Source organism: Urocampus carinirostris, chromosome 9 (assembly GCF_059441175.1).
Source record: "Urocampus carinirostris isolate Australia breed hairy pipefish chromosome 9, RoL_Ucar_1.0, whole genome shotgun sequence".
NCBI classification, from domain to species: Eukaryota; Metazoa; Chordata; class Actinopteri; order Syngnathiformes; family Syngnathidae; genus Urocampus; species Urocampus carinirostris.
The window spans coordinates 37830759-37846556 of NC_142357.1; the positions used below are offsets into that span (position 1 = coordinate 37830759).

The window sequence follows — 15798 nt, forward strand, 5'->3', positions numbered from 1 at the left end:
ACATATCTTAAACAGTCTTTACTCATATTACGTATTGTTATTTTATTTTAAAATTAAAAATACTTGATTTTGAAAAACAGAATTTGATTTTGTACTGATTTTTCGGACGTTGAGGCCTGCAAAACATTCTCTAGCTTACCATTGAGGACACAACCAAGCTTTGGCCAGTGTCAATGTAAAACAAGGGAAAGTGGTACAAAACCATCACTTTTTTCCTTTATCATTTAATACTTACTTTTTTATATTTTTTAAAGTAGTTCAATGTCATTTTAGAATTATAAAGAGCCTCGAATAAGCATTTTTAGCACAATATACAAAAACCTTTATTTAAAGTAGTGAAAGAGAAACACATACTATTTTGACATGTTTCTGACATAATAAGTATGTATTAATTCAGACTACTCATTCGGAATGGGATTTGAGTGATTTGTTGTTAACTAGGTAAGTATTTGTTTGCAATTTGAACATTTTCAATCAAATATAGTCTCGTTATTTCAATTTTTGTGGGTAAAGTATTAAATATGTGTTAAAAATGTATCTTCTTCTTTTCGTCAACTTATATCATCTTACAAGGGGGTCGGCTCCCATACACAGTTGTACGACTGTGCACAATACATTTTGCAACAATATTTATACCCAAACGATGTGTCCCAACACCTGACCTTGGGAGTCATTGGGTGACCAATACCCCTAATTGTAACCCCTAGTGTCGAGCGCCAAGCAGTAAAGCAATGCGTACCAATAATGTAAGTCTTAAGTATGACTCAAGGCTCAAAACAAAAACCTCCCAGTCTCGGGGCAAGTGCCCTACCCCAAGATTACCATGCTGGTTTGAACATTAAAAATATATATTTTGACTAAATTTACCAATTTATAGATAAATGTCTGCTTTTTCTTATTTATAAGAGTTAATTTGACAAAGTTAGCCAGATACTATTGCGCATTCCTAAAACTAAAACCTTGTTCTTTGAGGATTTTGTTTTCTTTTTATGTAAGTAAACTTGCAAAACCCCCAGAAGAGGACCACTTGTATTCTAAAAGGTTTGTATTTTTATGCCACACTATTTTCTAAAATGTTTTGCACATAAAGTTTACATGATCCCTCCATTCAGTTTGTGATATTCCATTATTGACTTACATCACTCTAGGAATCCGTTTCTGAATTCATATTTAGGTAGGGTGCATGCCATTTCCTAGAGTAGACACAGCCTTTTCAAAGCCAGGCTTATATTTTATCGCAGTGCAACACAAATATAAGACTATGTAAGACACACATACTGTACAAAACATTGTAATGCATGGGAGACAAGATCAAGGAACGAACTGGTGCTAACTTTGCCACGACCCAAAAACAGGCCACTGGAAAAATCTGTCAGGAATTGCATCCCCATTGGAGCCTCGACGACCCATGAGGTTAAGGAATGCATAAACCGTGATCCGTGACGTCAAATCAACTATTTAATACTGAATTTGAAATGACTCTGTTTTACAAAAAGATGAGGGATTGTTAAAACATATTTTTTTATAATTGCTATTAAAGACACATTAATATGTTTGGATCATGATACTTTTTAAAAAACTAAGGCAACATTTTTGCATTTTTAAATCATTGTGGACTTTCAAAAATCTGACGTAAAATGATTAACAAGAAAAGGAATGTTTGATATTGAATCTAAGCTTTAAAAAGTAAGCTTTAGGGGTAAAAGTGTTTTAAATACACAACACATGCTAAATATTTGTACCTCAGGTGATTGATCATCTCCAAACATCTCTTCAAAATGAGTTGGGCTTTTCCTGAGAGTTCCGTCACCAGGCAAAGTGTTGTCATTGTAAGAGGACAAAAACTTGAAATCACTGGTTCTGGAGCCCGTCGTCAAGTAGGCGTCATAGTTGTAGGCGCTGCGTAAAGTTCCAGTGCCGTCCACGTCGGCATAATTGGGAGGCAGATATGCGCCGGGGATGGCAACAGCACTGTCAAACAAGAGTCTGGGCTTCCTCCTGTGACAGAACCTGACAGCCAAGACCACTACGATAAAGGTGAGGAAGAAAGTAGACACGGACACCAGGGCCACTATCAGGTAAGAGGTCAGCTTAGAGTTCTTGTCCTCGTAAGAAACATCCTTCAGTTCTGGCACCTCAGCCAAGTTATCAGAAATGAGTAAATACATGGAGCAGGTGGCAGAGAGAGCGGGCTGTCCGTTATCTTTCACCACCACCATCAGGTTCTGTTTCATGCTGTCCGAATGGGAAATGTCCCGCTGGGTCCTGATCTCACCGCTGTGGAGGCCAATGCTGAAAAGTCCCGGATCTGTGGACTTGACGATGTGATAAGACAGCCAGGCGTTCTGTCCCGAGTCAGCGTCCACCGCTATGACTTTGGACACTAGCGTACCTCCGTGTGCAGCTTTGGGGACCAGCTCGGTCATGAAGGAGTTCCCCCCCGGAGCAGGGTACAGAATCTGAGGTGGGTTGTCATTCACATCCCACACAAACACGGTGACGCTCACGTTGCTGCTCAAGGGAGGAGAACCGTTGTCTCGGGCCTCCACCTGAACTCGGAAGCTCCTCAATTGCTCATAATCAAAGGACCGGACAGAAATGATGGACCCTGTGTCTCCATTGACAGACAAGTAGGACGACACCGGGGCGCCGTTCACCTCAGAGGGGAGCAGGGAATAAATGACAGTGCCGTTTTGTCTCCAGTCAGGGTCTCGGGCAATCACAGAGCATAAAGTGGAGCCAGCTTTGTTGTTTTCACTTAAATATGCGCTGTAGGACTGCTCTTCAAACACTGGTGAGTTGTCGTTGATGTCTCCCACTGTCAGGTGGATAGTTTTAGAAGAAGACAGGGGAGGATTGCCTTTGTCAGCAGCACTTATTGTAATATTATAATCTGATACTAGTTCCCGGTCCAAAACTCCAGTCGTGACTAATGAATAATAATTTTTAATGGAAGGAACTATTTTAAAAGGGACATTTTGTTGAATAGAGCAGTGCACTTGACCATTATTTTCAGAGTCTTCATCTTGCACGTTGATGATGCCCACCTCGGAACCAAGTGGAACATCCTCTGCTACTAAATTACTAAGTGATTTTAAATTAATTTCTGGGGCGTTATCATTAACATCAGTGATTGAAATAATAACCTTAGCATAAGAGGACAGGCCGAGCCCATCTTTAGCTTTCACTCGCAGTTCATATGACGTACTAGATTCATAGTCAACATTGCTAATTACAGCTATTGCACCCTCTTTATGATCAATGCTGAATATATTTTTCACATCTTCTGTTACATGTCCAAAATCATAAGTCACATCTCCATTCACTCCTTCATCAGCATCAGTAGCGGTAACACCGATAACAAGTGTACCTGGTGGACTATTTTCAGGCAAACTAGCTTTATAAACAGCCTGGCTAAATGTTGGGGCGTTATCATTAGCATCAAGTACTGTGACATGAAAGGCAACCGTACCTGATTTCTGAGGAGAGCCTCCATCTAAAGCAGTGAGGAATAAATTAATTTTACTTTGCTGCTCACGGTCTAGTTCTTTGTCCAAAACAAGCTCGATTGTGTTATCATTAACTGATAAGATGAAATTATCATTTTTCTTAAGAATGTACTGCTTCACAGAATTCTGTCCTATATCTGCATCGTGCGCCTCTTCAATTAAAAACCTAGCTCCTTTGTCAGCAGATTCACTTATTTCCAAATTAATTACGTCATCAATAAACACTGGAGCATTATCATTAATATCTTGAATATGCAAATGAATTCGATGGAGCTCGAGTGGATCCTCCAGCACCACTTCCTGTTTTAGAACGCACGAAGCTTTATCACCACAAATTCCCTCTCTATCAATCCTGTCGGCCACAATCAGTTCTCCACTCCTCACGTTGAGATTACAAAAACGTTTTTTGCCCCTGTCCGCGTCAATGCGCGCTTTCCTGCTGGCCAGTGTACGCGCCTCCAATCCGAGCTCCTTGGCTATATTCCCAATCACTGATCCTCGTTTCATCTCCTCAGGTAAGGAAAAGCTCACGTCTCCGTGTGAGAAATGGAGAAAAATAAGCAGAACACAAATAAATTCCAATCGTGATAAATGCATTTTAGGATCCAACATGGACGTCTTCCGAACAGGCTGCAGAACAATGAGGTCTAGAAAAGCACCAATACGCACACTGCGCCCTAAAGTTAAAAAAAAAAAGCCTTAAAAGATTTAAATCTTGGTCAATTGCGCCACCTTGAGTATGAATGTTTGCAAGTGCAGTCTAAAGCACAAGTTAAAAACATTTTTTTCCTTCATAAAAAAATCACTTACATAATTTGATTACGTTTAATATGTTACTTGATATTAAGTATTTTAATAAGCAACAAAGTTTGACTAATAACACTTTAAATTCAAGCCACATTAAACAATTGATTGGAATTAGCATCTCGCTGTGCAACAAATAAATGTATACATATGAACATGAATGCATTCACAAATACCTGCATTATTATTGGATTATTACACCACTTAAATTGATATTTCCTATCAGATGCAATAACACCAAGTAACCATTAAAAACAAAAAAGGTCAATGTCCTCAATGGCCAACTCGGAACTGATTTTATATAACCGAATAACCCCTGGCTTTTAAAATATAATGGACTACAATGCCTCGAAACAGACCCAGAGACATTTTGAAAATAAAAATATGATAGCAAATATTAATTATAAACTAAAACAAAATCAAAAAACTTCCAGTAGAAATCTAGATTACTTAATTCATGGTATAACAAAACAACAAAACTAAATTAGTTACATATGTTATGATTAGAATAGTCATGAAAGAATGAATGAATGAACGAATGAATAGGAGAATGAATAGCCAAATGACTGTCATGGCACTCGATCATATATACATATATATATATATATATATACATATATATATATATATATATATATATATATATATATATATATATATATATATATATTATTACATTATTGCTGTATCATTAACAACTTCAAAATGTTAAATCCTAAATATATTGCTCAGTTCTGCTCCCATAATACGACCCATCTGAAATGTATATGAATATAAATCCATATAACCACTGTCATCAGTAAAGACACATTTTTAAAAAATGTCACAGTTGTTGTCTCACAGCACCCCAAATTTATAACAAATACATTTGCTCATCCGTCCCTAACCCCCCTGTGATATTATTATCACAAATGTGTGTATGTACAACTAAATAAAATTAATTAATCATGAGAGCAAATTTTCATTACCACAATGTTTGAACTTGAACTTGCCATGTATAGATATGCATACAGACGCTCCCCTACTTACGACCGTTCAACTTACGAAAAACAATAGATCCCCAAAAAAAATTCCGGATGTCGAAAAATATCCAGACATTGCTGTAGTTAGATTTTGTATTATGTGCACTTTTTTCCTAGTACAGGACATTACTGTAGTGCTTCTTTCTTCCTACCTGCGTGTGGCGCTGTGAGAGCTCACCCAGCATCCACCCCGAAAAAGAAATCCGGCTACCTCTTCCTAGTTCATGTGTAAACATACTATACTGTATCTCCAGCGCGCTAAGAACTTTGACATTTTTATTGTTTAATATCTTGTGCATCCGTTCAATATGGTTGGTGTAAAGTGTAAAGAAGAGGCGAGCCGTTTCTTTTAAAACAAAAGTTGAATAAGAAAGCTTGATGCGGTTGAAAAAATGGTTGGATCGCTTTTTTTCTACCACGGAGGAGGAAGTCGCCTAACTCTTGAAGCTCGTCTTCCAAAAGTAAGTGGAACTTAACTTTATTTATCTTTATGGAGCATATTATTCTATGAATGTTTATTTTTAAGTACAAAACAATACAGGTTACTTATACACGTCTTATACATACTTCTATAAACCTTAAACATACAAAATGTAGCACTGAAGCAACTTACGAACAAATTCGACTTACGAACGATCGGCCGGAATCTCGTTCGTAAGTAGCGCAGCGTCTGTATTGAGTTACAGCAAGAAATGAAAAAAAAATGTAAGATAAAAAGAAAAATAGAGTAATTTTAAAAGGCTTGTGTATTGTGCCACAACTTTTATCCAATATCTCAGTAATATAATGTGAGAAACTGTCTTGTAGCTTGCTTTACACTGAGCTAAATTTTGCAAGTATTAAAGGTTCGCTGATGTAATATGACCCAGATTGTGAAAGCCGGACCTAGAAACTGGTTAAAAATAAGCATACACTGCAAGTTCTAAAGCTTCCCAAGCTAAGGTGAAACAAAAAATAATCTGCAATATATTATTCACAGCTTTTGCTCTACACATTTGCTGGGGCGATAAAATAAGAATCACTAAAGCAAATTAATAAAACAAGTAAGCCAGATCAATGACAATAGACCAACCAAGTTGCTATGAGCATCCTGTGCGATAAATAACGTAAGGCTAGATCAGGAATAAAAATAAAAAAGACAATAATATATGAGGAATGATGTACTCAAAATAGAGTACCTTGTGAATGCTTATTGAACAGAGGTCAAAACATTTTCACCACACAGGATAAATAGTGTTGTTCATTCACAAAAAGTAAATATTTAATCAAGGTAAAGTTTGCACCGTATGGTAAAATATTGAGCAAAGAATAAACCCTCATTGAAATGTTAATAAATATGAAAGTACCGCAAAACTGAACCGCATTTTCATGATCATAGGGTGCAGCGTGTTAAAAGGAGCAGTCTCCGTAGCGGCTTCTATTTCTGTGTAAAACACATACAGGGGGCACACTGCATGGTAGGGCGCTGGTGCCTTCTGTTGCAGCCGCTGCTGTTGTGCTTGGATCAGACTCCCCTTTACGTGAACTTTGCTTCTCAGCCCTGTGGTGATGGTGACTTTTACATATGTCTTAATAAACTCATAATATAGACTATGATCTCTTTATTGCTTTTTTTCACGCCAATCAATATTTCTTCATAAACATATCATACGGACTACGATTGTGACACACTTTTTATGGGCTGCACAGTGCACGTTAATGTGAAGGGGGAATCAGATTTTGCATGGACATCTCTCACAACTGCTCGGTTTAAGTGATCTTCCACGCAGAGTAGAAATCAACACACCGTATAGCGGACAAAAACACATTAAGTATGTAAGAAATACATAAAAGTGAGGTTTTGGGTTTAATTCATATTTGGGGCGAGGGCAACTCTGTTTACCCTCCGGTAGATCAACAACTTTCGTATTGCTAGGTACGCTACGCCGTTAGCATTTATGAGTGAGTACTTCGGCAAACAATGCATTGCGTGTGATAACATGTGTCTGCTTCAGGACAAGTGGGAACATTATGGCGTGCAAACAAGAGTATCCTAAAAGTCACAGGAGCTAGCATACAAGTTCAATTTACAAAAGTCAATTCCATTGAAGTTGGGAAAAAGTTTAAAATGTCAGTAAAATTAGAATAGAATGACTTGCAAACCTTTTCTAACCCATATTTAAATGAATACACCACAAAGACAAGATTATCCATGTTCAAACTCATAAACTTTATTTCCATAAGCAAATAATGATAAACTTAGAATTTTATAATTGCAACAAGTGCCAAAGTAGTTGGGAAAGGGGCTTCTTCACCATTGTGTTACATCACCTTTCCTTTTAATAACACTCAATAAACGTTTAGGAAGTGAGGAGACTAGTTGTTGAATCGTTGATAGTGGAATCCTTTCCCATTCTTGCTTTATGTACAGCTTCAGCTGTTCAACAGTCCGGGGTCTCCTTTGTCTTATTCTGCGCTTTATAATGCGCCACACATTTTCAATGGGAGACAGGTCAGGACTGCAGGCAGGCCAGTCAAGCACCCGCACCCTCTTACTACGAAGCCACGCTGTCGTGAGACGTGCAGTGTGTGGCTTGGCATTATCCTGCTGGAAGAAGCAAGGGCGCCCATGGTAAAGATTCTGTTTGGATGGCAACATACTTTGTTCCAAAACCTGAATGTACTTTTCTGCATTAATGGTGCCTTCACAGATGTGCAGGTTACCCATTCCTTGGCCACTCATGCACCCCCATACCATCACAGATGCTGGCTTTTGCACTTTGCGTGCATAACAGTCTGGGTGGTTCTGTTCTTCTTTGGACCGGAGGACACGACGTCCACAATTTCCAAACACAATTTGGAAAACTGACTCATCAGACCACAGAACACTTTTCCACTTTGTATCAGTCCATTTTAGATGGGCTCGGGCCCAGAGAACCCTGCGGCGTTTCTGGATGTTGTTGATGAATGGCTTACGCTTTGCAACATAAAGTTTTAACCCACACTTACGGATATAGCGTCGAACTGTATTGACTGACAGTGGTTTTCCAAAGTGTTCCTGAGCCCATGTGGTGATGTCCTTTACACATTGATGTCGGTTCTTATTCTTAATGCAGTACCGCTTGAGGGCTCGGAGGTCACGGGCATTCAATAATGGTTTACGGCCATGCCGTTTACGCACAGTGATTTCTCCAGATTCCCTGAACCTTTTCACAATATTATGGACTGTAGATGATGATATCCCTAAATTCCTTGCAATTGTACTTTGAGGAATGTTGTTTTTAAACTGTTCAACAATTTGCTCACGCAGTTGTTCACAAAGAGGTGAACCTCGCCCCATCCTTGCATGTGAATGACTTAGCTTGTTCGGGTCTCCCTTTTTTATACCCAGTAACAACTCTCACCTGTTGCTAATTCATCTGTTCACCTGCAAATAGTTGGTTGATTTCCATTCATCCACTTTCTGAGTAGTTATTGACACCTGTCCCAACTATTTTGGCACGTGTTGCTGTCATCAAATTACAGAGTTGATGATTTTCTCCCAAAACAATAAAGTTTATGAGTGAAGACAATAAATATGTTGTCTTTGCTGTGCATTCATTTAAATATGGGTTGAAAAGAATTTGCAATTTACTTGGATCAATTTTTATTTGCAATTAACACACTTTCCCAACTTCATTGGAATTGAGTTTTGTAGTTGGAAATGTGAAAAATCTCACCAAATCATCAGATTTCACCCAGAGATGTTGTAAGTCTAGATACGACGGGCCAAGGCTCAAACCTGTGAGCTCCCAGTCTCGGAGCGGGGGCCCAACTTTACGTCCGCCGCTTAAGATGAGACATAGGGTGCACCGCCCGATGGGGCGCACCGCACAATTTTGCACCATATGGTCGTGAAAATGCAGTATTTTGTGATTAGATAATGCAAAAAGTAAAAAAAAATCTGCCTATAAAGGAGCTGGAGAGCAGGGGACATATCAATCGTACATGCAGAAATGTGACACCCGTAAGTCCCTAAAATAAGCATGATGATCCCAAAGTCTAAGTGAATGACAGCATGATGAGAAAATGTGTATTTGAGTAGGAACTCCAAAGAGTATTTTGCTTTTAACCTGCAGCAATAAACAACTGGCTAGCAAGAGCATAGATGATGAATATGTTTGGCGTAAAATAAATCAAACTAAGGAAACTGGTACTCTTGGGCATACCTCAGGAGAAAACTCAGCATCCCCAAACATCTCATCAAAGTCGGATAGACTTTTCTTTAGATCCTGGTCAGCAGGCAGCGTGTTGTCATTGTAAGAAGACACAAACTTGAAGTCGCTGGTTCTGGAGCCTGTTGTCAAGTAGGGGTCATAGTTGTAGGCACGGCGTAGAGTTCCAGTGCCGTCCGCGTCGGCATAATTAGGAGGCAAATATGTGCCAGGAATGGCAACAGCGCCATCAAACAAGAGTCTGGGCTTCCTCCTGCGACAGAACCTGACAGCCAGGACCACCACGATGAAGGTAAGGAAGAAGGTGGACACGGACACCAGGGCCACCATAAGGTAAGAGGTCAGCTTGGAGTTCTTGTCCTCGTAAGAAACATCCATCAGTTCCGGCATCTCGGCCAAGTTATCGGAAATTAGTAAATACATGGAGCAGGTAGCAGAGAGAGGGGGCTGTCCGTTATCTTTCACTGCCACCACCAGGTTCTGTTTCATGTTGTCTGACTGGGAAAGGTCCCGCTGTGTCCTGATCTCGCCGCTGTGGAGGCCGATGCTGAAAAGTCCCGGATCCGTGGACTTGACGATATGATAGGACAGCCAGGCGTTCTGTCCCGAGTCAGCGTCCACCGCGATGACTTTGGACACCAGTGAGCCTCCTTGTGCTGCTTTTGGGACCAGCTCAGTCATGAAAGAGTTGCCTTCCGGGGCGGGGTACAGAATCTGAGGCTGGTTGTCATTCGCATCTGATACAAACACATTGATGCTCACGTTGCTGCTCAGGGGAGGAGAACCGTTGTCTCGGGCATCCACCTGGACTCTGAAGCTCCTCAACTGTTCGTAATCGAAAGACTTGACAGTGTGCATGGCCCCCGTGTCCCGGTTGACAGACACATAAGAGGACACCGGGGCACCGTTCACCTCAGTTGGCAGCAAGGAATAAATAACTGTACCGTTCTGTCTCCAATCGGGGTCTCGTGCACTCACGGAGCACAAAGGGGAGCCAGCTTTGTTGTTTTCACTCACATATGCGCTATAGAACTGTTCCTCAAATATGGGTGGGTTGTCATTGATGTCTCCCACTATCAAGTGAACATATTTGCAGGAGGACAGAGGAGTGGAGCCCTCATCAGTGGCACGGATTGTAATGTTGTATTCTGAGACAAATTCTCGGTCTAGAAGTCCAGTGGTGACCAGAGAATAGTAGTTTTTAATAGAAGGAACCAACTTGAAGGGGACAATTTCTTGAATAGAGCAGCGGACTAGACCGTTCTGCTCAGAGTCTCTGTCCTGCACGTTAATTATGCCCACTTCTGTGCCAGGTGGCACATTCTCCGCTATCATATTAGACAGTGATTTTAAATTGATGACGGGAGCATTGTCATTTACATCCGTGATTGATATAACGACTTTTGCTTGAGAAGACAGCCCGAGCCCATCTTTAGCTTTTACACGTATTTCATATGCTGTGCTAGTTTCATAGTCAACAATGTCAGTTACAACTATTGTGCCCTCTTTACGATCAATGCTAAATAACTTTTTCACGTGTTCTGTAATATGTCCAAAATCATAAGTCACATCCCCATTTACTCCTTCATCAGCATCTGCAGCACTAACTCTAATAACGAGAGTACCTGGTGGACTGTCTTCAGGCAGACTAGCTTTATAAACGGCTTGGCTGAACACTGGGGCGTTATCATTAGCATCTAGCACAATGACATGGATGACAACCGAACCCGATTTCTGAGGAGAGCCTCCATCTAAAGCAGTCAGAAGCAAATTTATTTCACTCTGCTGTTCTCTGTCAAGTTCTTTGTCAAGAACAAGCTCTATAGTATTATCATTTGCAGCCAAAAAGAAATTATTATTTTTCTCAAGGATGTACTGTTTCACTGAATTTTGAGCTATATCTGCATCATGTGCCTCTTCTATTACAAAACGAGCTCCTTTATCAGCTGACTCCTGTATTTCTAATTTAATGACATCATCATTAAAGACTGGTGCATTATCATTAATGTCTTGAATGCGCAAATTAATTCGATGAAGCTCTAATGGATTCTCAAGAACCACCTCATATTTTAGCACACAGGAAACTTTGTCGTCACAAATTCCTTCTCTGTCAATCCGGTCAGAAACAATCAGATCCCCATTCCTCACGTTCAGATCACAAAAACGTTTTGCACTCCCGTCCACGTCAATACGCGCTTTCCTGCCGGCCATTGCGCTCGCCTCCATTCCGAGCTCCTTTGCTAAATTCCCAATCACTGATCCTCGTTTCATCTCTTCAGGAAAGGAAAAACTCACGTCTCCGTATGTGAAATGCAGAAAAATGAGCAGGAGATATTCTGTGCGCGACAGAAACAAAAAAATATGAGAATTCATCCTGGCGTTTTCCGAACGCGCCGCTGAACAAAGCAGTCTCCAAATTCACTGATAGGAAAGCACATAAGTGCCCCACAGATAGAAAAGGGCGTTTATTATTTTAAACCCTGGTCTACTGCGCCACCACGAGTCTAATTTGTGTTAGTACCCGCTCATTATATGGGAAAATAAATCAAACAAAAACTACGGCAATTGCTCACAAAGGTTCCCCATCTCACTTTAATTGAATAGTTCTAATGAATTAAATAATAGATAATCACCTTTAATACAAGTTTAGAGAACGATCTAATCAGGTAAATGCAATATATGAGATTGCCTAGAGTTATTCAAGTATACGCCACATCTGCTAACTGCTATAAAATAAAATAAATTAAGTAAATGACATAAATAAAGACTCTTTAGAAACATAATAAATTAGCATTATTTATGAATAAAATAGGCTAACTGGACAAATTTCTTCATAGTTTGAAACATTACAGTATGTTTAAAAATGGTGTGCAATGTGGTTATTTTGCAAATTCTCTGGAAGAATCAGAAAAAAATTGAAAAACTGCTTCCTGACCAACACAAAAAGAACAACCCAAAAGTCTTCAGATAACAACTGACACATTGGCAGTCAAAGCATCACGGCCTTTTTCAACCAATATTGAGAAAAGAGTAACTAAAGCTTCTGTAAAGTTTTGAAACAATATTATTTACTCTCCTCACACTATGTAATGGACTACTAAAGTATTTTTTTCAGTTATATACCTTACTTTTATTATTGCAGAAAACATTTTGCACTTGCAATGGTGGCTATACTTCAGAGGCACGACTCTAGCAAGTTATGTTCATACTTGAAATGAGCAAAGTCACAGCAGTGCCCAAAAAGTTTATGCAGCCTCTGAGAAAGGCTTTTGAAATTAATATTCATGTATAGTATTGGTCCCAATAATAATAAATGCCTAATCATTCTCAATGTAGAAACACAAACAAAATGCTATGTAACTTGGTCAAAAATATAAAAGACATCTAAATAATATTTACTCTTACCGTTTACGGTTTGTTTACTGGTGTGAAAGTCAAAATATGCACTAAATCTAGATCGTGTTAAGGCACACACACATGGAATGTTGAATGATATATTAAGAAGCTACTATGTTTAACCTTTTCACCAAGTAATTGTAAACATATCCAACATCTACTCATCTAATATATGAAAGAAGGTTGAGCTCAAGGACATAACACGTATAAAACAATTTAGGATCTAAATGGTGACGTGAGGAACATTTTATTTATATCTGTACATTCAAGGAAACTGTGCGGGTCAGATGTATCGACATGTCGTTCTGTATACACGTGTACTAGAATGACAATAAAGCAGATCTGAATCTGAAATCTGAAGAATCTGAAAAAAAGACAAAATAAATCCTTGAAGTTTTTTCAAATAAAGAAAAAAGGCTATAATTGAATATTTCACCCCCAGGAAGCATGGCCTTATAAAAGCATCAAATCCAAAGTGACAGCAACTATAGGGAATATAATGTTTAAAAGAACAAATAAGACCAATGTTCATACCTCAGGAGAACTTTCAGCACCTTCAAACATCTCAACGAAGTCTGAAGGACTTTTTTTGAGAGTCTGGTCAGCGGACAGCGTGATGTCATTATAAGATGAAACAAACTTAAAGTCACTGGTTCTGGAGCCCGTCGTCAAGTAGGTATCATAGTTGTAGGCACTCCGTAAGGTTCCTGTGCCGTCTACGTCAGTATAGTTGGGAGGCAGATATGTGCTGGGGATGGCAACAGCGCCGTCAAACAACAGTCTAGGCTTCCTTCTGCGACAAAACCTGACAGCCAGGACCACGACGATGAAGGTGAGGAAGAAGGTGGACACAGACACCAGCGCCACCGTCAGGTAGGAGGTCAGCTTGGAGTTCTTGTCCTCGAAAGAAATGTCCTTCAGTTCTGGCACCTCGGCCAAGTTATCGGAAATGAGTAAATACAATGAGCAGGTGGCAGAGAGAGAGGGCTGGCCGTTATCTTTAACCGCCACAATCAGGTTCTGTTTCATGCCGTCAGACTGGGAAATGTCCCGCTGTGTCCTGATCTCGCCACTGTGGAGGTCGATGCTGAAAAGTCCCGGATCTGTGGACTTGACGATATGATAGGACAGCCAGGCGTTCTGTCCCGAGTCGGCGTCCACCGCGATGACTTTGGACACCAGTGAGCCTCCGTGTGCTGCTTTCGGGACCAGCTCAGTCATGAAGGAGTTGCCTTCCGGGGCGGGGTACAGAATCTGAGGCCGGTTGTCATTCACATCTGATACAAACACACTGACACTCACGTTGCTGCTCAGGGGAGGAGAACCATTGTCTCTGGCCACCACCAGAAAGCGGAAACTCCTGAACTGTTCGTAATCAAAGGACCTGACAGCATGTATGGCCCCCGTGTCTCTGTTGATGGACACGTAAGAGGATACTGGGGCGCTGTTCACCTCAGTGGGCAGAAGGGAATAAATGACGGTGCCATTCTGTCTCCAGTCAGGGTCTTGAGCACTCACAGAGCATAAAATTGAGCTGGCTTTGTTGTTTTCACTTAGGTATGCGCTGTAGTATTGTTCCTCAAACATCGGGGGGTTGTCGTTGATGTCTCCCACAGTCAAGTGGACACTTTTGGAGGTTGACAGAGGAGGAGATCCCTCGTCTGTGGCACTGATTGTAATATTGTAATATGGCACGTGTTCACGATCCAGAAGTTCAGTGGTGACCAGAGAATAATAGTTTTTAATTGAAGGAACTAATTTAAAGGGTACACCTTGTTGAATGGAGCAGTGAACTTGACCATTCTCCTCAGAGTCCCTGTCCTGAATATTAATGATGCCCACTTCTGTGCCACGTTGCACATTTTCAGCTACAAGATCTGACAATGACTTTAACTGTATAACAGGGTAATTATCATTTGCATCAAGCACTTCAATAATTAAAGTAGAATATGAAATTAATCCCAGGCCATCCTTGGCACTTATTTGCATTTCATACGAAGTTATTTTCTCATAATCAACTACTCCAGTCACTCTGACGTTGCCAGTTTTAGGGTGCAAAGTAAAAACATTACTTTTACTATCAGAAGCATGATCAAATGCAAATGAAATATCACTGTTCAATCCTTCGTCTGCATCACTTGCACTCACTGTGATCACGAAAGTGTCAAGAGGAGAGTTTTCAGGCAGACTGGCTTTGTATACACCCTGAGTAAATATTGGGACATTATCATTAGCGTCTAGCACAGTGACGTGGATATTTATAGCGCCTGATCTCTGAGAAGAGCCACCATCATAAGCAGTCAGCAAGAAAGTGATGTAGTTTTGATCTTCTCTATCTAATTCTTTGCTCAGGATCAGTTCACAGTACTTTTTCCCTCCTGGTTTAGTATCCACATTTAATTTGAAATTATCATTCTGCTGTAAAACGTAGCTTTGAACATCATTTTCTCCAATGTCTGCATCATGTGCTTCTCCAAGTAGAAAACGCTCTCCTTTGTGTGCTGATTCACGTATTTCAAATTTAAGGGACTCTTCATTAAAATGTGGTGCATTATCATTGATATCTAGTACACGGATATTTATACGATGTAGCTCTAATGGACTTTCCAATACTAGCTCTTGTTTCAGTACACACAACACCTTTTTACCACAAAGATCTTCTCTGTCCATCCTTTCCTGAACAATCAAGTCACCAGTATTGAGGTTGATGCCGCAGTGTTGCACATCGCCATCCTCAGGATCAATGCGTGCTTTCCGAGCAAGTAATTGGCCAACATTTAGTCCCAAATCGCTGGCAATATTCCCAATGACATATCCACGCTTCATTTCCTCTTGGATTGAATAGCTCACGTCTCCATGGATGGTGTGGAAGAA

The 15798-nt window shown here is 40.1% G+C and overlaps 1 protein-coding gene across 16 annotated transcripts in view; it reads right to left on the reverse strand.

Annotated features, from left to right (window-relative positions):
* Positions 1–15798, reverse strand: part of LOC148360213 (protocadherin gamma-A4-like) — a 275781-nt gene that overhangs the window by 183322 nt on the left and 76661 nt on the right. The window contains exon 1 of one of the 16 annotated variants that reach the window (XM_088343710.1): positions 9523–11939. The exons of 14 other annotated variants lie outside the window; for them this stretch is intronic. In XM_088343710.1, the coding sequence (XP_088199836.1) occupies positions 9523–11901 (2379 nt within the window). In that variant the 5' untranslated portion in view covers positions 11902–11939. Of the gene's footprint in view, positions 1–1742; positions 4137–9522; positions 11940–15798 lie in introns of those variants that run through there. One more of the 16 variants, XM_088343711.1, reaches the window with a different exon arrangement.